General features: G+C 39.5%; 1 protein-coding gene across 1 annotated transcript; it reads left to right on the forward strand.

Moving 5' to 3' along the window:
* Window positions 1-1,457: 1,457 nt before the first annotated feature.
* Window positions 1,458-25,453, forward strand: si:dkey-122a22.2 (uncharacterized). The gene is made up of 11 exons (XM_062422776.1): window positions 1,458-1,597; window positions 2,232-2,394; window positions 2,594-2,665; window positions 2,802-2,878; window positions 3,549-3,649; window positions 6,648-6,764; window positions 9,487-9,561; window positions 20,425-20,563; window positions 23,347-23,429; window positions 23,539-23,635; window positions 23,752-25,453. Exons 1-11 carry the CDS (start codon window positions 1,538-1,540, stop codon window positions 23,917-23,919), a joined length of 1,152 nt encoding a protein of 383 aa, XP_062278760.1. The 5' UTR covers window positions 1,458-1,537; the 3' UTR covers window positions 23,920-25,453.
* Window positions 25,454-25,617: the final 164 nt, after the last annotated feature.

Raw genomic sequence — 25,617 nt, forward strand, 5'->3', positions numbered from 1 at the left:
TTACAGCTACCGCTCTCAAAACAAAGAGAGCAAAAATAGGGCCTCATTTTATTCTGATTACCTTTTGCCGATGTCATGGGTCGCCTAAAGCTGGAATCCTTTCCTAAAACCATTAAGCATAATTATCTAACGTCTTTCTAGTGTCTGAAATGTGCAAGATGATTACAGAAATGGAGCACGGCCAATCTGCACACCCCATTACCAACAAGTGCTACGTGAAAGTCTGTGTGAATGATGCAGGAACATCATCAGTATGAATGTCACAGTACCCCAATGACGCAAACCAGCCCCGTTTGGTACGACGCACAAGTATGACTGCATAAAAACATCCATTTGCATAAATTACTTGTCTTGGAAGCAGCTGTCCTGCCCCTCGTAAATGCGTTATTATACATGATGAGGGTTTGATTGGGTGTTCTAAGAGGAGCAGGGGACGTGCAATCACAGGCCCAATTTCTCATTACCTTCATCTATTTGGTTATATCAAGATGCAGTCTAAATTTTCCATATGTGTAGTCGTTGACCTCCAGTTTGTATTAGGGCTGTATTTCATTTGAGAGAGTGATATGTTTAAACAAAGTCTTATTAAATGGTGATTATGTGCCTATCCAGTGTTAATCCTGCTGCCTTTGCTGGGTAAGTGCAATACATTATGATGTGGACTACAGGATGAGTGATGAGGGATATAGCGACCCCCGCAGGCCAGCATCTATACTGCTATACTTCTCTACCTTTGTGTCTTTCCTGAGAGACAGACAGGCAGAGAGAGACAAATTCTTGGCATTATAATTTAAAATAATCAATAGACACAAATAAAATGACACCAAATGTTGTAAATTACTAAGTAAAGAGTGACTGTGATTAAGAATGAAAATTGTCATAAAAAGTATCAAATCAAAGTACACATATTTATGTACTTTGTCCTGTGAGCAAGACAGACAGGCTCACAGATGCTCATGTAAAAAACAGTCACTTACAACTTCATTAGGTACACCTGTTCAACCTAACTCAATCCAATACAGTTCTGCCATAAAAATGTTCTTTTTTGAAGTTTATACATTTTCAGTTTTTGTTGACATTGTCTGTGATAATTCTACTTTATGTTTATTACTGAGGTCATACTAAGTGGTGGTGGCGTACCGAGGTGAATTATAGTGAATGGTGTTCCTAATATTTTGCCTCTCTCCTGTATGTTAATACCATCACCCACTGTGACCTCAATAATAAACATAAAGTAGAATGATCACCTTCATGACAATGTCAACAAAAGCTGAAGATGTATAAGCTTCAAAAATCTTTGAATTTATAGCAGAGCTGTTGTATTGGATGGAATTAGATAATAAGGAGTCCAGTGAATGTATAACAGGAGGAGTAGGTTGCTGCTTCAAAGCAACGCGTTAACCTGACACATTTGTCCCTTATCGGCTTCTGTACCTCAAGTAACAAGGAAGTAACTAAGCAGGTTCATTCATTCAGCACAGTTTGAAAGCAGTTTGTTCAGGCGGTATTAGATATTTGAAATACCATTTTTTGCAAAATGCGGAGAAGAAACGAAACTCCAGCACCAAGCAGTGAACCTGTCAATACGGATAGAAAGGTAACGCGTCGTTTTCAATAGTCACTGATTGCAGCTAACTACAGTTTGCTAACTTCCATGTGATAGCTGATGTTTACCCAGCTAACATTAGAAACACTGACCTGTTTGCTTGTCTTCGTTCAAAGTATATTAAAGAATGACTGCTGCTGCTTTCACATTGGTCTAATAATACTATATTGTCTCTTAATTGGATGAGGAAATTTTGTACGAAGAAAATGGAGCCAGACTCCATAAACAAGAATTGAATTTTAATATTTGTGTGCTTGTTTATAGCTTATTTACGCCTAAAATTACTTATATTTTATTGTGAAGCATCAGTAACAATGGTTCTGTAATTCGGCATACATCCATGACCATTCATTGCCCATATTTGCCAGTAGTTTGCCTTTTACTGGCTTTTCCCACTTAACATATAGTTGTTAATGTTAGTTGTGATTCCCTCAGTTAACTTGTCTTTTGTTTCTCATGATAATTGAATATAATGCAATGATTATATATGTCAGGACTTACAATTAGGGTCTCACAGGTGTCATTTATAGATATACTGTATGTTTAAATATGAAGATGTTTTCTAAAAGTGGGATGCTAAGTCAAAGTTACTATGTCACTATACTTTCTTCTCTGCATGAACCAGGATGCTAGTCAAGGACCGCACAGGAAAGCAGAAGTGAAAAGCACACTCTCTTACAGAACTGTACTCCTGAACATTGGAAAGTGTTTGCTTTTAATCATCATCATCCCTCCATTCCTCAACTATGCATCACTGCAGAGAGAAGGACAGATGCTCTTGCCCAAAGGTTCTCCTATTTAAGTCTAACAAAGTCATTGCTCATTTTGAGTTTAATTTTTGCCAAACCTGTAAAACAAATGTGTTAATTAAACTGCGTCTATTAGGAGGCTGTCGGCAAGTTTTTTTCTATGAAGTTCTCAAAGCCAAATGAGACTTCTTGTGTGAAGTTTAATCTTTGTCTCTGTTCTGTTCTGTCTTACATCCAGATGGCCAGATTGTTGATGTTGGTTTGGGTCAAAAGATGCATCTTTTGTGTAAAGGGCAAGGAATACCAGTTGGTAATAAAACATCCTCCATTCTATGAATTTAACATACCCGTTTAAAAAAAGCGTCTACATTTTCTGTCATATAATCCATAACCCATAATCCTGTATATGTGGCTCATTTGTGGCTAACCAGTCTGTTTATCTTTAGTTATATTAGATGCACCAACTGGAACATCTTCAGACATTTGGATACATGTCCAAGAGAGTGTTGCTACAATAACTAAGGTGAGGAAATGACACAATTACATGTATCAAATTGAATAGATGTCTTGTATTTCTGTGTTAAACGAGTGAGCCCAACACAGCTGAAACATATCTGAAATGTTAGATACATCATTAATGACCTACGCTGAGGGTGATAGACAAAGGTTTTTTCCCTTGAAGAATGAAGTCCACTGTGGTTAACTTTGTGTGTGTGTGTGTGTGTGTGGGTATGTGTGTGTGGGTATGACTGTGTGTGTGTGGGTATGACTGTGCGTGTGTGTGGGTATGACTGTGCGTGTGGGTATGACTGTGTGTCAGGGGCATTTAGGGACAGTCCCTGCCACATCGTCTCTGCTCAGCAGGGACTCAGCACAGCACAGAGTCTGGCCTGACAGCCTGCCCCATGTTGTTTGTTTGAAATGTGACCTGAATGAGGTCACAGGCTGGTTGGGGATGGGCCTAGATCCATCCAAACTACTAAATCACCACCGCAGTTACAAACACAAACCTACACTGCATTGTTTTCACTTGCATCTATGTCTTTTTAAGGGGAATCAGAGTTACATGGCTGTCACACTTTTTAAAATGATTGTCCAAGATAGGAAAGAGCATCTCATGTGTATTTAGAGCATGGTGTTATTTAAAGAAAACCCTGTAAACCTGTGGTGTCCCTGTTTTTCACACTGCTCAGGTTTGCACATATGACAGAATGGGACTGGGCTTCAGCAAGCGGATGATGCAGAATGAAAGCACAGGAACTGAGAAAGTTTGGGGGGTGTCAACGACTGGACGGTGAGCACCCTGCTTGTTGGCACTTATCCTGACTGCTTGTGGCACGTAAAATGTTGGGTAACACTTTTGTTAGTCATGCACGCTGTTGTACACAAAGTCTACATTGTAAACATGATGTCTGTGTCTGTTTCAAATTGTCTCTTTTTATACTGCCATGAAGTGTTTTCTGAATGAGCGAGTGGGCTGATTTACACCTGCAGGGCCATCTGTCTCATTTACTTATTGTTGCTGAGTTTGTGAAAATTCGGGCCAAATGTTTAGTAGATGTAGTATCTGTGTCTGATTTCTGCTCATTGTGGGATGCCCAAATCTACCATGGATCATTCTGCAGGTGACACAGGTCTGGATCTATCAAACAGCATCTCTTCACAAGGCATCTTTGTTAAATTTCTGCATTAATAAGCTTGTATAGCTTCCATGTTGACCTAATAGAATGTCTGTCGGTTTCAGGATACTCTAGCTCGAGATATTAGGAGGAAAAATGATTTGGAGATAAGCCAGGAGTTTGTGTAGGAGGAGATATAGCCAGTCATATTCCTTCTAATCATCAACAGATGCCACTGATGAAGGTCACACATGACCTAATGTCTATTCAACATCTATGGCAGTTATTTTTAGCGGCGGATACTTGAGTTTAACAATCCAAAGGGTAGTCCTGTCTAGGGCTGTAACTACGTTTTTTTTGACTGACTGACTAATCGTTTCGTCTTAACAATATCAGAAAATATTGAAAAATGTCCATCACAATTCCCCAATGTTAATGATGTAGTCAAATTACTTGTTCCCTCCAACCAACAGTCCAAAATCAAAAGGAAAAAACATTTGAGAAGCTTGGACTGTCAAATGTTTGGTCTTTTTAGCCACGCTAACCATGCGGCTCATCAGTTGCCCAGTCCAACACACCACCTAGACTGAAATATCTCAACAATGATTGGATGTGTTGCCATGGAATTTGGTAAAAAACATTCATTGTCCCCAGAGGATGAATCCTATACATTTTGGTGATCTCCTGGCTTTTCCTGTAGCGCCACCGTGAGGTTGACATTGTGGCTTTTGAGAGAAGTGTCTCAAAAAACAAATGTGATGTATTGACTGGAAATTAGGTACAAACAACTCGACATTCATCCAGTGCCATCATCAGGTCAACATTTGAAGTCATCCAGTTATGGTTTATGAATTCAAATCACATTGCCATCAGTCTCAGCTGTACTTTATGTCTAACACTAATTAGCTCATGTTAGCATGCTAATACACTAGACTAAACTAAGATGGTGAAAACCATGGATACCTTTATAAGAGCTGGATACCGGACCAAAAATGGCCCCATTCAGTCCTATAAGAATTGCTCGGCTGGCGTATATACCAAAAGGTACTAGTTTCCAGGTTTACTTCTTTGTTATGTGGCCCACTAAATATGTGCAGTAGTGTTTCCCGTGTTGGCCCAGTTCGTGAGTTTCCGCTCGGCCCATAGACTTTACATTGTGACAGTATCATACAAATATATGAAACTTCCATGGATCAAAAATGTATATTAGAAAGAGTAATTGACCTTGTCTGTTGTTTGAGGTGTCTTGTCAACAGTTTTACAGACGTCCCTTTTGAAATGGTGATCTATGGGTAAAATGCTTTTTCGGCTGCAGGTGAATTATTTGCTGCAATACCGTGAGTGACCACTGGGAAAACTGGCTAATGGCTGAGCAGCCAGTTGAGCGATCCAGCTTTTATAGTACATCCCTGGTGAAAAATAACAAATTATGAAAATTATCTAATTATGCCAGGTAACCGTCAGCATATTAGCATTGTCAGTGTTAGCATTTTAGCACGCCGATATTAACATTTAGCGCAGAGCACCGCTGTAGAGCCTCACAGAGCTGTTAGCATGGTTGTAGACTCTGTCTTTTTGCCTGATAGATCAGTGAAACAATCATTGCAAATTAATTTAATGTTGACCAAGTTTGATAAATTGCCCAATCACCTCATGTAATGTAACTATGACAGTGTAAGTTTCCACTCAGTTAGGTTTTATGTGCAATAAATAATCTTTAGACATCATAATCCTCTCTCTGGCTGGTTGGATCTCTTAAATGTACCATCAGCAGACACTGATGTGTGAGTGGGCGCCTCATGTCCTGCCTGCCTCTGCCGAACACACCACACCACAGCCCCTGTCCTGTCACCTACTGCTGTCGGATTGGGCTGTAATCTTCCTCTCTTTGACATCGTTACGCGTTTGTCGAGCCTTAAATCTGCCTAAGGGATGAGCAGACATGATTCACCGGCAGTCAGCAGTCTAGTTTACCTTGGCATTTGGCCCACAAAAGTAGGTTGCTGCCCATCTGAGATGCAAGCAATCAATTTCACAGAATTCAATATCTCAGGTAGTTTGATGACTGCCGAACCTTAACCCTGTGAGTCCTGTGAAATCTCTTCATTTCAGTGTGGAAGCCCCTCAGGTTTGATTTATTAGCACAACAGAACCAGGACAGTGGCAGATGGCTCTCAGAGAGGAGCTGCTGCATCTCATATAATGATGATGCTCCTCCTGATTATATAAGTTTGCTGGTGATTGTTTTTTTCCTACTGTACTTTGCTATGGAAAAGAGCCAGCAGTCCCCCCCTCCTTCATGCTGTCATTGGGATTTCAGTGGTGCTGTTTATTTTGGTGCCACGTCTGGAAGGAGATTAAATACAAAACTAAAAATACAGCTGACCTTAACTTTCATCCAGTTGGTAACATTCTTTATCGTAATTTTAGGGTCTAATTTTTCCCCCTCCTCTCTGAGGTCATTTCTGCGTCTTCATAACGACTCTCCAGTGAGTTCCTAATAAACCTCTAAACGAGCGGATCAGAGATTAACGAGATTAATGACGGCCTGTCGTATTCATCTTTCATGTTAGTGTTCCTAGGCCAAACTAGCTTGAATACATCAACCTCCTGGCCTAGTTTGCAGCGTGTCCTGGTTTAGCGCAGAGACAGATGAGCTGTGTTGTCTTGCAGGATGGTGGACGATCTGCACCGACTCCTGCAGGCTGCAGAGATAGCCAAGCCCTTCATCCTGGTCGGCTCTGAGCTCGGCGCGCTCAACAGCAGGTTCTACAGCCACATTCACGACGTGTAAGTTCACTGTAAATAGTTGATAATGATGATATATGATATAGGATGCAGTAGTTACTGTAAGATCATTCACAGGTGGCAAAATAAAATTGCTGACACCATCCAACAATAGTAATTTGGTGAGTGACATACAGAACAACAACACCAAGCAATAGTAGCCAGATAAAATAAGTAAAAGGAGAAGACTGGTCTTATTTGCTTTTGCCAATAAACATGTTAATCAGTCTCTCAACAGTTTCTAACTTTCCTTACATGTCCATCTCTCTCTGTCCCATTTGTTCCTGTTGAAAAAAAGGTTAAAAGGTATATGTTGTATATTCAGCTACAGATTTAATAGGTTCCTTTTTTGTCTAGTTTTTCCTTAAAATTCCTATTACATTGAAAAAAAATGATGGGTCATATTGACGTGCACTGTTTAAATACATTCACAAACAGGCAAATAATCAGTTCAAACCAATGGCATTTAATTATGGCTTGTTAGACAATTTAGAAAGACCATAAGAGGATTTGATACATACACACTTTTTAAATTATTTAATAAACATTTTTCCATTTTCTGATGTCTGACATCTTGACAGTTCTATAAATGTAAAAAATAAGGATTTTCACTGTCTTAATAGTGTTGTCTTTTTATATGTTGTAGAGGTACCGCCAATCACCCAGATGTGATATAATCATTTTTGCCAATATATATTCCTCTCCCTTTTTCATTATTTCCCACATGATGAGCACAATGTAATGTTTCTGCTTCCTGCACACATAAAGTGCAAGGCATCTTTCAAAGTTAGTCTTTTTATATCAAAATGCCTTCTTTGTGTTACTATCAATCCACTGTAGCTCAACAAGGAAACATTGTTAAAAGAAACAAAAAGAAAATTTTGGACACCTCCTATTGGCTATAGATGAACTTTAAAAATCAATTTTTAGCTCTGAGCAAGGAATGAAATTTTAAATACTACAGTGCTGTGTTACCCAGTGCAACAGTGTGGCTCATTGATGTGTTTAGTTTAATAGTTTATAGAACTCTATAGCACAGAGGAATAAGGCTTTGACTACTCAGACAATACTTGTTTGTTGGATCAACTATTTGTTGGTTTTGGTCTCTTCATGGATCATACAAAATTAAATATGACCAGCCTTATTCTTTGTGCCTAATACTAATATCTAATACTTTATAGAACATATTCAGTCTCTCTTAATCTCATGCTTATGGGGCTAATGAGGGCAAACATGCTGCCAAACATGCAAATTAAGAAAACATCTTTATCATCAACACATGTGCAACATTTAGAAAATGCGCTGCAAATCCTACAACACAACACATTACAGAAACGACAACGGAAATGTTTTCAGAAGACACTTAAGAGTGATGAACATTTGAGCTGGACTGATACTGGATTTTAGGGGCCAATACGGATATTAGGGAGTCAAAAAATTCCAATATTGATATATTAGCCGATAATCTTGTGTATACAGAATATATACATAAGCACACATTTTTGTTATGATTCCTCAAATATAGTATCAAACACAAATGTAATGTAACAAAAAAACTCACGTCTGCATATATTAGACTTAAATTAAACTAAAGGATAACATATACATAAATACTGCCTGTATAACTGACTAAGTCAGGCTCTACTGAAACAGAAGTGTTTCCAGTAGACAAGAGTGATGAACATGTTAATAACTCATAGGCTAAAGTTTGTTAAAACACATACAAGGCATCTTTCCTACTGTAAGGTGTAAGGTAGACAACAAGCTGCAACTTTATTTTCATTAAAAGAGCCGTCCTCCCAGCTGGACAAATACCATTGTTCTCTATCTACAGCCGGCTGTGAGACTAGTGTGCAGGGAACATCTAAAAACAACAAAAGCAACAACAAAAAGAGATACTTGAAACTATATTCTAAACTTCACTCTTATACATTTTAGTGTACCCAAAATCACTTACAGTACCATGTTAGTGGTCTGCTGGTTGTTAGACTACAACATATAGTTTTGAAAAAAAGCTTTTGAAAGACAGCTTGTTATGCTGGAAATTAAGTTGTAGCTTGTTGTTTGCCTTACTACAGTAGCAAAGAGACAACCTTTGTATTCTAACAATGTTATGCTAAGTTGTTATTTCTATGTGCATCACTCTTAAGTGTCCTCTGCAAACACTGTTGTTGTGGTATTTGCAGTGCGTTTTCTAAATGATGCGCATGTATCATCATATAGATGAAGATGTCATCTTAATTTGCTTGTGTTTTTCTCTGTTTCCATTTGTTCCATTAAGTTGCAGCACATTTGCCCTTTCTGGCCTTCGTACACTCTCTTATACAGAATATATTTCCAGTGTCCATTCCCATCATCCCCCATAACTCAGCCATCTCACAGACAACACAGTGATTAATGTGACAAGCAGCTCATACCAGGAATGAAAGATTTAGTATTTAATCAGGCACAATGTTGCTGCCGTTAAGGGAGGAAAATTAAGTAGTTGTGAGTGGATGACACCTCTCCAAATGGAAATATTGCCCCTGGATCTGGTGTACTTGTGGTCATCTGTCTGTGGGGGTGGTGGGCGAATCTACGGAAAGACAGACGGGATAACGTTATCCATCTCACACTCATTACGGCCCGGCCCGGGAGGGTAAAGTGGAAAAGGGTAGTCAATGAGTCTTACCTTGTCTAAGAGTGTACGTGTGTGTGTGTGTGTGTGTCCTCTCCTTGTCCTCAGGCAAGTGTCGGACCTCGTGCTGATTGATCCCATCCCAGAGGGCGCTTTTGAGGAGGACCAGTGGAAGGAATACTGGTGAGTTTGTTGCAGGATTCAGAGGAGTAGGATTGACAGAATAGTGGGGGGTGAGAGGAAGCAGCAGAGGATAAAAGGGAAGAAGGAGAGAAGATGGAGAGATGTTGAAGAAGCAGCAACTATGGGAGGGATGCGGAGAAAAGAAGATTGAGAAAAGAGGAAGGGGCAGAGCGCGGAAAGGAGCAAAGAGGACGATAAGCAGCTCTAAAGGGCAGAGAGAAGCAAGATAAAAAGTGAGAGAGTGGCAGGGAAGAGGAATAGCAAGAAAAAAAGGGAAATGCATGAAGAAAAAGAGGATTAGGTTGAGGAGAGAGGAGGCGTAGAGGCACGTGTGTTTCATGAGTCAAGCTCCAAACTCCTCTCCTTTATTGGCTTTTTACAGTAGGAATAGTTGATTATCTTTACTGGGTGGGGCTCATTAACATGATTAATTGGAGGCCAAAGAAACTCATTAGCCGATCACACACTTTAAGCATGAAACAGATGAGGGGAGAGCGAGGGTTGTGGCGGTGCTCGGGACTGACTGACAGTGTAATAACACAGCTTTAATCCTCCAGGCAAGATATATGTCAAGTGGTAGTCATTTTCAACACATATATCTCATTATGCAATAATTATCATATAGGGGGAGTGGGGGCACGGGCTGTTATTAATGATAACAGAGAGTCTGGGGGAGGAAAGTGTCAATTATGCAACACTAACAATATCTCAGATTGTTTACAAGTATAGCGTGTCATGTGCAATCATTAAAAGGTATTTCACTACAGAACAGACTATAATTAATCAGTTATATAATTTAGTAAACCTCGCTAAGCTGTTAGATGTAACTGACAGCCTAGAAGAGACAACTACATGATAAACAAATCTCTGGAGTGCATCTCTAGTATGCTTTTGTCACTGACTGAGCAGATCAAAAGGGTTATTTTTCCTCACTGAAAATCCAATAATACAGTGCCTACGTTAAGTATTCCACTTCCTTTGCAAGATTTTGTGATTTATTGTTGTATAAAATGGAATCAAAGTAGATTTAATGTGCCTTTTTTATGCTGAACAATGAAAGAAAATACTGTTAGGTGTCACAGTGAAAGCAGATCTCTACAAAGTTATTTAAATTAGTTGCAAATATAGCATGCAATTTACAGGTTTGCACAAGAATCCTATCACAGTCAGTTTTTAGTAGATGCACCTTAGTTTATGTGGAACGGTGTTTCTCAGCTTTGCACATCTGCTCACTGCAAATCTTCTCTCTAGTCATACATTCTCAACTGGGCTGAGACTCTGACTAGCTCTGATTTATTGGAAATCAAATCTCCCTCATGTCTTTCAAGTCACGCCCTTGTTGCAGACTGCATCAGGTTTTCCTCCAGAATCTCACTGTGTTTTGCTGCATTCATTTGACCCTCACAAGCTTTGCAGGGCCTGCAGCAGAGAAGCTTCCCCACAGCATGAAGCTGTTCTCACCGTGCTTCACAACGGGGATGCTTCTGTGTTCATGATGATGTGCTTAGACCAAACATGGTGTGTAGTCTGATGGCTAAAAAGCTCAGTTTTGGTCCCTCTTATGAAAAAAATACATGTGCTTTAACATGAAACTTTCAAGGGTGCATGTGCCCCTGAATATTTCACATGCAAAATATTCGGGGCATGGTGCTTTTCAGACATTTCACATGTGAAATATTCGGGGCACGGGGGTTTTCAGACTTTTCTGATATGAAATATTCAGGGGCACCTGTGCTTTTTGGACATTTCAAATGTGAAATATTCGGGGCATGTATGAAAGTTTGAATTTCACATGTTCTTTTTTCATAAGGGTCATCAGAGTCTTCCTTGTACTTTCTGGTTAACTGTGGCTGTGATGTCTTTTTCTTAAAAAAAATCTCATTTCCACTCTCACCCAGGTAACTGCTTCTGTTTTAAGCACAGTCTCTGAATACTCAGGACTCCTTCAGTTTTGTCACAGGTCTCTCGGTGGACTCCCTCGCTAGCCACCTTCTTGCACGCTCCCTCAGTTTTTCAGGGCAACCTGCTCTCGGCAAGTTTAATAGCTGTGCCACACTCCCTTCATTTTTTAATGACTGCTTTAACTGTACTCTAAGGAATGTTCAGTGACTTAGAAATATTCTTATATCCACCCCCCTGGCTTTTCAATCACTTTTTCATGGAGTTGCTCAGAGGGTTCCTCTGTCTTCATTTTAGAGGTTTTGCTATAATGCTGACTCAGAGGTGCAGGTATACTTATACTGCAGTCAGTTGAAAAGTTGGTCCCCATTTAATTAATTATGTGACTACTAAAAGCTATGAAAAGAGTTGAATACTTGTGCCGACATATATTTTGTACTTTAATAATCATAATTAATGTAGTATCACTTTGCAGCAATCTATTTTCACTTTGTTTGACTTTGATTCAGTGTTTTAAAACAAGAAAACTTCCAAGACAATGAGTACTTTTATAGGAGCAATATTTCTGTTATAAAGTAGTACTAATTGTCATCTGGAATCCTTAAAGAGGAGTTAGTATGTGCTGAGAGAGGACAGAAAAGAGATGGTAAAAATCAAATAATCTCATTTTGACCATGACTACACGACTTAATGCATCTGCGGCTCCGTCCACCAATATTAGCTCGCAGGTTATATAAGCACGAGTCGAGCCTGATAAGAAAAACGGATCCCTGAAAATGGCCTAATTTGTACGTGACTCAAAGTGGAGCAGCGCCATTTATCAGGGGTATGTGTCCAATTATCCTCCTGATTAATAGGCATTCATTTCACTGAGTACATGACAGTGCAGCCACAATCCAATTACTGTGTAGTGAAGAAGTGGAGAAACCAAATGAACCAAAGACTTACATTTACTCCGTAAAAAAAACAATTTTATCATCACCGCCGTCTGATTTCCATGGGGGAGTAAAAATAGAAACAGGGACGGGGATATACAGTAGGAAAGCTATAAGAACTGCAGCACAGCTCTACACATCACAGCTTCTCCTTGTGCTATTGGCATCCCTCAGTTGCTCTCCTCCCTTTTCTTTCCCTCTCTCTTTTGTTCAACGAGATTGCACGTAGGTGTGTGTTTCTTCTTCAGATATGGGTTTATTAGCTGTCGGAGGTCTAACAGTATTTGGTACACAAGATAAGTAATGCAGAAGGGAGCGGGGCTGCACCTGAGCAGGATTGCGGGGAGACGGTATCAGCTTTGCACTGGGACTGGAGGATTTACACATCAAAGACCTGCTCATTAACAGAGGCTCACTCCCAAAATTAGTTCTGTTACATCCTACAAAACGAATCGCCACCATCTCCCGAGAGATGTATTTCTGTCTGTGTGTGTGTGTGTGTGTGTGTGTGTGCATTGGAGCTTGTGCACACTTGTTGTAAGGGGTCAACGTTCTTATTTGAGATTTTCCTCCACAGACGTCGCAGCACGTGTCTCATTTCCTCGCAGGCGCACAGATAATGCTTCCTGATGAGAAAACAAGCGGCGGGTCTAGCATCAGAAATTAGCACACAAGCCCCGGCATACGTCTGCATAAATCGCATTCAGGACAAGAGCCAGGGGTTTGAGTCAGTTGGCGCTGTTGTTTTTTCCATCGGGGGTGGAAGCTTTCAAATCAGGCTGCAATGCAACGTGGGATTGACAGTAGAAAGATGACAGATGGGGAAAGGTGGATGGTAACTGGAGGGGCGAGGTGGGGGATGCTGATTGTTGGGCAAACTTTTACCACATTAATCTATCATTACTCTGTTAAGTGCAACTCTGTTCTCACAGCACCAACTTGAAAGCATCCTCATCCCTTTAGCATGTATCTCACTGCTTTGAAGTGTTAGCGGTGATCATTTGAATAATTTGATGCTAAGTCACAAAGTCTGTGGTCCAGGTCTGTTTTCTGATATGCAACTGTATAAAAATCCACAGTATATTGGTTTTTAGCTTACATGATGCATGTAAGTGGCTGCTGGGGGAGTGTGTCAGGTGACGAGTCTCTCAGTGTCTCTCAGTGTCTCTCAGTGTGGGCCTAACAGCTGTGGCGGCAGGCCTGGATGGAAGCGTGATTGAGTTACATTTCCCAAAATGAAAACAACACTTCCTGTCCCATTCATCATCCTACCCTGTCATCAATACGCTCGGCATGGCAACCAAGCACACACACACACATACACACAGGGTCAGGATGACACAAACATTTACACGCGCACATACTGCATGTATACACACACCTATTCAGTAACATATGTGTTATTCAGTCTCCCGCACAGCTTGCCGCAGTGTGTAGGAGACGTTCTGTGACTCACCTGGAGCCTGCTCTGTTTGACGGCCAGCGTATGACTGTCACTTTGACTGACGACCCTTCAGAGTCTCACAACTGCTGCATTTGGTTTGATTTATAAGCCAGACAGGGGTTTAATATGAGGAACAAGAAGAGGGTTTCTATCCACTTTGTTAGCAGATAGATTTACAGGCATGACAGAGTCTCCTCTCCTCTCCTCCTCTCCTCTAGTCTAGTCTCCTATCTTCCCCTCCTCCTCATTACCTTGCTTTCCATTGTTGAGACATTTAAACATTTCAATTATACTTGGACGCTACAGTCATTAATTTAACACCTTGAGAGGCGTTATGTAATGGCTGAGCTCTCTCTCTCTCTTTCTCGATCCGTCTCCTCTGCCTTCATTGGTAAACAGTAGCAGCCAGTGATGACATATCCAGTCTCCCCCCCTCGGAGCCCATTGGCTTACACTGTGAGCTGCGTTCAATAACCCACTGGAGCACAGCCCTCCTCTAAACCCCTCTAGGGGATCCTCTGCTGAGATTGGCAGCAATCACCTGGCCGTGGGCTGATGGAGGGAGGGAGGAATAGAGAGAGAAACAGAAGGAAAAAGTTGCGACAACAGGGAGGAAAAAGGAAGCAGTAGGAGATGATGCAGCCTGTCAAAAGCATGACGCAGATACTAATGATTGCTTTAACTCATTAACTTTCGAGTTGTTTATGCCTGTCAACTTTTACACACAAAATTTGGTTAGAAAAATTAACAATCAAGTGAATAATATGTTTAAAATGTAAAAAATGATATATGCACAGTGCCAGTCAAAACTTTCTATGTCCAAACGTTTAACTGCTACTATATGCTTTGTACAATTTAAGTGATAGAAAGCTTGGTATAGACTGAGCATGTGAGCTAATACCAACATTGTTACCATCCACATACAGTATATACATACATTACTGTATACAGTCTGTCTATGTTGTGCAGAATCTGACTGTGCAGGCTCCAGCTAGTGTGTAATTCATTATACTTCACACCATGGTTCTGTAATGGCTCCCTGTGTGTCGGCCTCCTCCCTCAGTCTCTGCCTGACTCCGCTGCCTCCCCTCCCCTGACCGTCCGGAGACTCCCAGACGAGTCAGGAATGCCAATTAATTGTAATTAGGAACCACTGTAAGCGTAACTATTGCTGTTACACTCCACTAATGAAGCAGGGCTGCCGCGGCCCCTGTGTATTTACCTCGGTGTAATCTATAGTATTGATGCAAGGAGGAAAGGCTGAGAGCAGGCAAGGGATGCTCACTGGCCTGGCTTAGGCTGTGGTGCAAGAATGACACCTTGTGTTCATTGTGGGTATTACAGCTGCGAGTAAAAGATTTGAATTTGTAGTTGTCTTGTATTTGAGCAGTTTATGAAACACTTAGAAGTGTTGTTTATTCCCTGATCAAAATGATTGTAAATACTGTCAAAAACATGAAATATTCTAGGCTCAAAATTGTGATTATATTTCAGTTTTGACTTATTGTTTGACTGTGTACAATGTTATAAAGTAGCCGATCCCCAGAGCTCATATCCTGGATTTCTTCAGTGAATCAAACAGTGAATGACAGAAGTGAAACTACATAGTAATTAAGACCAATTATCAGGCTCATAATAAAGCAGATATGGTCCTGAAAAGGAATGAACAGTAATAATGATGTAGAAAACACTTTTCGATTGTCCTCCAGTATTCAGAAAAGCAAAATCAGGGTAGTTCATATCAAATAATGATCTGATAATTATAGAGAATGTAACTGACATGTATTTGCTTTATCAGTAAATAGTAGTAGTGCAGTCTTTGGTCTGTTTTACTCTGTAAACACTATTTTACAGCCTCTTGTTGACATAAAATATGATAAAATGTCCTCATAGGGTGAAAATATAAACAAGTGGATGTTACTACTTTTAGAGACAAAGTTTCTGCCAGGGTCTTATTTTTTGCCTTTTCAAATGAAAATGTTTTTTCAAAAATACCACATAATACCACATCAGATTAACATAAAACTGTCTCCCTATATGTGAACAGTATTTTAGTTCATAGTGAAAAATAGATGGTAAAGTACAGTTTGTTAGGTTTATTTGACATTATGAGAAGGAGGTCATATAAAATACACAGATTTTAAGAATAACACAATAACAAATAACACTTATTTCTAATGCGGTCATTGATGAAAAGATAGCACAGATGCAGGAAAAAAATTCCCCAAACTATTCTTATCATCAGTAAAATCTGTCCAAGTATATTAGTCTAAGCATGGCAATCCATACAGTAACTAAAGGTAGTGTTAATTGGCTGGTTGAGTCTCTTTTTTTTTTTAGAAAGGTCAGATGTTTTAGTGTCTCACACTGATTGCAACACTTTAATTGACTGTCTGCTACCATGAACATATTTACTGTGTGAATCTTTTTGAGAATTGTGGTTTAGTTGGTGTAGAAGAGGCTTGGTAGTTCAATGCCCGACTCCTTCTGCTCACATGCAGAAGTGTCCTTTAGCAAGACAGTGAGTGAACCCCAAATTGCTCCTGATGGTAAGGCCATAAATTTGTAGTAGACTTGATTAAATAGTACTAAGTACCTAGGTATTAAGGTATTAAATGTTATAAATGAGGGGGTTTTAATGTTCCATCCTTGTCATACTGAAGTCACATTTAGCTGTAATGAATATTGATTCTAACAAGCCATCATAGATCTGCTCATGTTGTCCTTTCTCTAAAAGAGTTAAAGGCCCTCATCATGTACCTGTCCACGTCTATATTCCATTCATCAGCGATAGTCTTTAGAAGCCTTTGCACTAACCGCTTTTTCAAAAAATGTTCTTTCAGGCCTAATAGTTAGTTGAGCCTCATGTAATAGTCCATGTTTAAATGTTCTCTGCTCATTGTAATAGTTGGCAGAAGCTCGTGTAATAGTTCGTGTTTTGTCTGTGAGCAGGCTCTCAGGTAACAGAGGCCCTGCATATGAAATGAGATGGTAATGAGGAGGAGGGAGGGAGGGGAGCCTTATCACTACAGGGCCAAATTCCGACAGTGAATTGCGCAGTTGTAACAAAAGTAACAGAGCGTCCATTCAGCCTGCACTAATCCAGATGGGAAAGTCAAACAGCAGAAAGTCCACGGCACAAACTCATTTCATCACTTTATTAATTTAGATATTGCCTCCTCGCTCCTGTGGGGAGAAAAAAAAAAAGAGCCCCTCTGAAATGACCAACATCGGTGAGGCGTTTTGCTCTACATGGTTCCCCCACTTCGTCTCCTCCCGTTATCTGTTTAATTCATCCCGCCAATCTTGGCTGTCTTTACCCACTAAATTTCCCTTTGACACGCATGCCTTGCTTCGCATAATCCTCACTCCGGGGCAGAATTAAAAATGGAAAAAAAGAAGGAGGGAATAGGACAGGTGGCTGGAGAATCCTTGAAATAATGTTCAATGCCAGACTCTGGAATGATTTGACCAGATTCGAACTAGGGGAGGCCTGATAGGAAGAGGAGGGGGGCTTTTTTCCCTTTTATTTTTGGAATCAAGGGGTAAGAAAAGGGTGACAGGTGGAAAATGTGCAGAGACTGAGAAGTCCCTTAAGAGCCAGGTCTAAGAGTCAGTTCTAAATTGTGGTGCCAGAATGACTTCGGGGAGGAAAACTGTGGCAAGGAAGATGAAAATGTCAAAGTGTCACTCTCCAGAGGTCTGATTTGAAATGTTTTCTCTGCATATGAAAGACTGAAAATTAGAATAGTCAACTTCTTTCTCTTCCCCTCCTCTGCCTTTATATCCATTATTGACCTGTAGGGACTGTTTGCTGTACCATGAATATAACAGATAATAAGCTATCTCTACACAGCCATTTGTAATGATGGAACAACCATTCTGTGCTGCCTCTATCAGCCTTATCTGACCAATCAATGCCGACACGCTCCGAGCTCCATATGTCAAGCTACAGATCTTTGGTTAGCGACACGTTCTATCAACAACAGGTGCAAATGGGTTATTTTACACATGAAAAGTGCATGTTTATGATGCCGACTTGATATGAGGAGTATAATGGCAGTGAAGCAGTACCTGCCTGTTGTAAATTGCAGTTCACTGTGGCGTGTACTGCTGGCATAAAGATACTGTTACAACTCAAGTATTGGTTGGCTTTAGTGCTGAAAGGATTTAGTTGATTCAATGATTGACAGAAAATGATTTGACTTTTGACAACTGATTAATCATTTATGTCTTTTATAAAGGACTTCTGCTTGCTCTAGCCTCTCAAATATGCTTTTATCTCATATGAATGTAAATAGTATATCATATTTGGTTGTGGACTGACATCCAGACAAAAGAAGTCAATTGAAGACATCATCTTTGACTTTGGGCTATGGAAGCAAATACAGACCATAATAATTAGTCTAATAAAGACTTTAACCTTTTTCTAAATAATGTTGAATTTGAAATACAACAGATTTTCTAGCATTTAAATATTTTAATCTGAGAATCATTGATTTGAATTTGATTTGAATTAATTTAAACCTCCAAAGTTATTCCACATTTTGCAGTGCTAAAAGTTGGATTTTATTTTTGGTTTAATGTCTGGTGTCTCCAGTGTTCACCTGCACTTCTTTTTCTTGGATGTTGTTACTGAGAGAAGATAACCTGATGGGACAGATGTCTTATGGATTCACTTCACACACTGGAAGGCTTTTTTCAAGTTCAAGTTTGAATTTTTCATGTTGAATTTCTGCTATCGGAATTTCACTGATCAAATCTGAACAACTTGACTTTTTTATACAAAAAAAAATACATTCAAGGTTGAACAACTTGAAAATGTTTCTTTTGCATAGCAGGCTTGTGAATTTGTAAACCCTTTAAACCAATATTTAGACATTGCACAACTTGAATTAATTAATGTTCTCAAAGATCAAATATTTCAATGCTATAGATAATGAATTCATCAGAAAAATAACTGACAGTAAATCATCGATTGCAGGCTTAGTAAGCTGCATGTGTACCTCTGTGTTCACCTCAGGATAGACTGCAGCTGAATGTAAATGCTGCTGTATAAGCTAATGGAGTTTAATGTGTTTTTTTCAGTAGTGAAATCTACTGTAGGATCACACATAGCAGAATAAAATGATAAAACTTGGGGGCTACAGTACTATAAAGCGTGGCCCAGTTCAGTTATAAGACTGAGGCAGGGACGAGTGTCTCCTGGTGCTCGGGGGATGATCTACAATGTGTTGGCAGCATGTAGGGGCAGGCTGCGCCGCGCGGCACAGGGATGGCGGCAGCAGCAAGCGCACAGCACTATTGATTGGGCTCCACAGGCTGAGACCAGCCAATTCAGAGCACCAGTGAGCCGAGACCGATTGGGCCTCCTGAGTTACAAAATCGCAGAGCTCTTCTTCTCTCATCTGCCAAAAAAAGAGTGTTTCTCATTCCCCAGGCAAATGTTTTTTGAAGAGAAAGTTTTAGATTTTAGGTTAAAAAAGAACCAGAGGAAGGTAACTATTCATGTATGACTTTGGTTGTTTCACTGTTACTTTCATCATAAAATCACTCTTGTTGTTGAAGTGAAGCCATTAGAACTTTATAATGTTGTTGAACAGCACGAATCAAGACTAACTTGATCATTAACTTACTGTTTTGGATGTCATACTTGTACTTTTAACATTAATGGAAAACCAGTGATAGAGACTCTGTGTTGCACTGATGGTTACAATTTAAAGCTGCACTAATCCATATCATAATCCTAATGTGTATATATTTCAAAAGCTTAAATCATTTTAAAGGGATAGAAAGTGGTGAACCAACATCTCCCTCAGCGCTAGTGTGTTTTTGGCCTCTTTTAGCCCATTGTTTTGGTTTTATGGCCCACTAACTCTCATCAACTTCACTTCCAGCATTAGCAGGTGGCCGTTCTCAGTTAAAAAGTGCTGATTAACTAACTGAAGGCTGCTTTCCCAGCACCTAATTAATATTGGTGACTGGCAACTGAAAAATATTACCAAGCTAACAAGTGAAGACTTCGTAGAGTCCAAAATACAGGAGAGTGAATATTAGACTAACATTGATCAGGTGGACAGAAATGAATGTTAATGATGCATCTGCTGTTTATAACTTCAGCCATTAAAACTTTACACAATGATGATATGTTAACGTTCATTCAATGAATCGATCAAACTTTATTTATATAGCAACTTGGTACAGGTTCATGTATTTCAAAGTGCTTCACAGTTGATTGACAATATGATAATAAGACAGAACAAGTGACAACATAAAGAAAAGGAACAAAAAGGATTAAGGAACAAAAATAAAGAACAAAAGAAAAAAAAAATTAGAAATAGTTTTAAAATTTGGAGCAAAAAACTAAGTTAAAATAGATGTGAAAAAAATAATAATGTAAGTAATGTCAAATAAAAGGGATGAAGTTTAATAAAAGCGATACTAAAACGAGGTTAAAAAAGAGATTAAAAGACAAAAAAAACCCAGATTACTAAAACAACCAAAATAATCAATTAATACAGCTTTAAAAAAACGATTGAACTGATTTCCTGCTAAACCTTTATTGGTGCGTATGTGTTTGTTCAGGTATGGGAAGCTGTTGCCGTCGCTTCAAGCCAAGCAGTTCTCCGCAGCTACCGGGCTGAGCCGCATGCTGATCATCATGGGGGCCATTGAACCAACTATCAAAGGCGAAAATGTCTCGGAGGAGGTCATCCAGCGCCAGGTCAGGCTCATGCGCGCACACACACACACACACACACACAGAGACTCTACAATGGAGAATTCCCTAAGGGGTATGACATTGATTGTTCAAAATGAAAAGAAAAAGATGTAGGGTTATCATGGTGAAAATGACATAGCAGAGTCAGAGGTGATTTATGGATGAATATGAGAAGTGATTTATGTGGAAAGGTGCTAACAAGCCTTATATGTTTAAAGTCATATAGTCTGAGGATGAAGTTAAGGCATTGTTCGTCTGTTCAGATTATTTTTGGGGGTCCTTAACCTTAATTAAAAAAAATAAAAATAAAGGAAAGGTGATATTTTTCAGGGATTTCAAATATACTCCCATCTTTTCCTCTACAGCCACAGGATGGTGCTAGTGCGAGAATAATCACGCTCCCTCCTCAGCAAGAGATACGAGTGGATGATGATTGCAGGAGCGTTTGTTTTCATATCGTCAGAGACCGTGAATTTGGCATGATATGACACCAGACGTCATTTTGAAATAAATGAGAACTGAACCCGTTCCTGGAGCTGACATGACACCACCACAAATGCAGTGTGTCTTCCTGACGCCTGCTGTATTGTAAAGTCAGCCTTTTTGACAGGTCATACACTTTGCAAAGGAAAGAAAAGGCTGTTGGCTGTTAATATGGAGTACAATCTTTTTTTTCTGCCGTGTATGGCAGATGAGGTTTTTATATACAGGGGGGAGGGTTTTTATTTCCCGCTTGTCCGTAGTAGGATCTGCTGTGAATCTGGTACAGGGGGAAAAAACAAAAAAACACATACAGCCGTGACACTTCAGCCTGTCATGAAGTCCTGTAGTCATTTTTATTTGCTGTGGAAAACATCTCAGGCAGAAGAGAAGTAATGGATTCTGGTGATGAACAACAACCAATATCTTTGGTAACATGGGGAAATGCTCTATATAGACTGACACCTTATTTTAGCAGTGAAACAAGCCTCAAACACTCATGTAGGGTGCATCAGGGACGTAGACAGAGAGATTATAGCAGAAAAGCTCATTTAGTGGCTATTTATTGTATTCAAACCATTCAATCCAACTTCAAATTCTTTTATTTTTTGTGTAGAGAAGCAACTTACATTAAAGTGGTCCTCTGTGAACATCAGCAGCATTTGTAATATCTGCTCAGCATCATTTTTAAAAATGTTTATTTGTGTGCAGCTGTCTGTAATGCGATGACGCCTATTCTGGGATGAATGGGAGCAGTTCGTTAAGGCTCCTTGTTCTCTGCTGCCAGCCACCCACAATTTGATGGCAGTAGTGATGAGGGACCTATTTCAGCTTTTCAAGTATTACAGTTGTTGCCAAGGAGATAAGGACATCATTGTGCTCGAATTCTCCAAGGACAGAGAAAGGTTTTGTAGACAGGCTAGTGAAGGTTATAACGTACACACACACACACACACACACACACACACACACACACACACACACACACACACACACACACACACACACACACACACACACACACACACACACACACACACACACACACACACACATATATACACGAGCATCGCCGAACTCAATAGAGCATGCAGTCCATTTCTCAAGGGCATGTTCTGTAACCACTGCTTAATTGAACTGGAGCAGAATTGTTTGCTGCCATGTTAACGGCACCAAAGCTATCTGGTTTCATCACATTTGGGTGATGGATATGGTTAGAGGGGGAATTCTGCTTAATTTAAGAATTCACATCTGTTCTGGTCCATCCGGTGAACTTCACCCGCCCAGAGCTGGACAATCAAAGAAACAAGATTTCAGATGCGATATCAGTATTCTGCTCGGAGCTGCTCCGCTGAATGAGCTTTTCCATTTTTCCACAAATTATTATGGAAATTGTAAATATTGGATGAAATCACCAAGTTGCTTCTGTATTGGCAATGAGAGACTTTTTAGTAGTCTCGGTGAATCAATCAGTGTGAGAATACTATCATTTGTGCAGTGTGATGATGATCAGTGATACTTAAAGGACCACTCCCACCAATTTTCAACTTTATCTCTAGCTATCTGAATTAGGGGTATAGTGTGAAAAGCAATAAAAGTTGTTAATGTTCTCTGGGGTGCAGCTGCCAAATCTGTTGTTCTTCTGGCACCAACACTGTCATGTGACATTTTCAGGGTTGGGGGGTAAGGAAGAACTTTGGTACTTTCAGCTTGGATTTCTAGTCTCCACCTCTGAATTTCTGTAGTGGTGCTTTCAAGGACGGTCAAAAGTGGGTCTCCCAAAACACACCGCCTACCTTGTTAATCTAGTGATAGGGAAAAGCAGACACTAAATTATAAGAGATGTGGGGCCATTATTTAAACTTATGAGTCTAAATATAGTGCTGTGGAATGTAGACACAACAGAGTGTGGATAGTTTGTCAAGCAGACAAACTCTCCATAGACCTGCAGCTCTTTATATATCCATGACACAGAGACAAAGAGCAGAGCAGAGGAGAGGAGGGAGACAGAGAGTCCTGACCTCACGTCCTGCTTGTTGATATTGGCTGGGGGTTACACAGCCACTGCCTAAATGTCCCGAACACAGCAAAAATAAGAAGAAAATAAGAAAATAGAGGCAGAGGGCAGAGTCTCTTTAGATAGATACACCACCACACACTGCTAGTGGTGATTTGGTTGGATTCTTTTTGTATGAGGTTATATATTGTTTTTTTTATTTGCTGTACGACATCATCATATTCACAGTGTTGAATTTTCCTTGTAAGATTTTATGACTAATTTACATTTCCTGACATCTCTAACATAGAAATACCTACTCAGTAACCCTGCCCACCAGAGTAGTGCTGTGGATGAGCATTACTTTCTGAATGAAAGTGCATCTCAAGTAAGGTATGACATACTTAAAGACTTTTTTCAATATTTTCTGCAGTGAAAGTAACAAAAAAACACTGAAATATAACATGAAAAATATATTTACATCTTTCTGTTGTTTTTAAAGGGACATCACGCAATTTAAGCCCCTCTCCAGCAGGACATCAGTGAGCGTGATCACCGGGGATTCCTTTGACCAGGAAATACCAGATCACCTAAACCAAGTAAGCATGTTGTACTGAAGCTGCACAACTCTGTGATGCATTATTAAGTCTCCCGTGACAATATTGTTGTAACGGTCGTTTAAAACCTGCTATAAATGATCTTTTCCCTGCACCAGATGGTATCTAAGCTTCAAAAGAAGTTTCTAGAGGAGTCCTACCCATCAGCCAATCACATTCACATAAAAGGAGCAGACCGGCGAATGATCTACAAGAAGCCATCTGCCATCAGCCAGCACCTGAGAAAGCTAGTCAACCAACGGCAAGCCAAACAGCTGAGAGAGTGACACATGGCTAAAATGTAACTAAACAGCAGACCTGGGCTGAGCGATAGTTGAATATGTTTTAAATATTCAATAAAATATTCCACTTATCTTGTTTAGCATTTCCTGCAGCAATACGTAGAGATTGTCTCCAAGTCTGGTGAGGTTCATCATGGAGTCAATTTTTGAACATATTTTTGCACGGCTCTGCTGCATCAGAAGCTTTTTAATTGAAGATAACTGGAGGGTGTTCAGTGTGATGAAATATTTGCTTTGTCTTAAGATTCAGAAAATCTTATCTTCCACGTCGTTATTTCAGTCTCTTTACCTGGTTGGCCAGTGCCAAAAATTAATACATTACTTCTTATCAGTGTAAAGGCCACACACGTCACTGCTCAACCTGATGTTTTTTTTATCTTGTGGAGCTCGGTCTTAATATTCTGCAATGTTATAGCCATAGGGAAAGGTACAGTACATTGGGTTCCTCTGTCTCTGTTACATCAGCCTCAGTCATTTATTACTTGAATATAATTGAGTTGCACCACAAAGAGACATAGACCTTAACATTTTGTTTAGTATTCATTTTATAAATTGCACACAGATGAGTCTTCAGAATTTTTATGAATGAATTTGTGTACTTTTGTGTAGTATTTTTAACCCTCATTTTCTTATTTGTGTGGCAAATGTGAGTTGTTTTTATACAGTAATGTGAAAGAAATACCAGACAGCAATGGTTTATCCTGAGGATTTAAGTTTAATTATGACACCACATCAAAATAAAAATTTCCAACAGATCTGGAATTTAATTCCATCCATATACATGCATAGCAACAACGTTTTAAGAAATATTTTCTCCCATAATCAGGACATTGGAATGATAATTTTACATCAGTTTCCCCACTGACCTCCCACCCATCTTGTTCATCAGCAATAAACTTAATTCTTGTACAACTTCTTTTTTTCCCAAAGGGGTTACAAATAATTATATGCACAGTCCCCATTTCATAATACTGCTTTCAGTAATGTTCCCTCATTTACAAAGTATTGCATTGAGAGCAAATTTCAAAAAGGGAGAACAAAGTGTATCATCAAACAGAAATACGAGTACTATACAAGAATGCTGCCATCCTCATGAAAACATCCACATCTGAGTTGAAGAAAAGAGACAGGGACAAACAGCCACATATGTATGCAAAGCCATGTGTATATGCCAAAATGTGAGATGCAGGGTTGTGCCTGGTTATCACCGCCAAATGGTGATTTTTAAGGCTAACAAGTCATTAGTAGCAATCTGCAACCTACATTGTGGGCATATACAGAAACTGGTACAGCAAATAAGAATACACAAGTGCCTCAGTAGCTATTTTTGTGTCTAAAATGCATCTCATTTTTGTATTGTCTATTGTTTCATTGAGCCTACATTACAGTGTAAACAATATGTGTGCTACACAAGAATGACTATACAATAACATTACAAACAACTCTGATATAAATTTCATTTGAATTTAAATTAAGATCACTACTCCTATTAATACTGATTGTAAAATAAATTAATGTGAAAGTGGCACCAATATTATTCTTGATTCATTTTTCTTTTCTTTTTCTTTTTTAACCAATGGTTTTGCATTTTTAAGTCTTAAAACGATGAAAGAAGAAGCTTCTCTTGATTGTCCACAAGCAGCGTTTAGCACTGCGTGATGCACTATTCCAGACACAACAGTG

This window comes from Scomber scombrus, chromosome 7 (genome assembly GCF_963691925.1).
Source record: "Scomber scombrus chromosome 7, fScoSco1.1, whole genome shotgun sequence".
In the NCBI taxonomy this organism is placed as follows: Eukaryota; Metazoa; Chordata; class Actinopteri; order Scombriformes; family Scombridae; genus Scomber; species Scomber scombrus.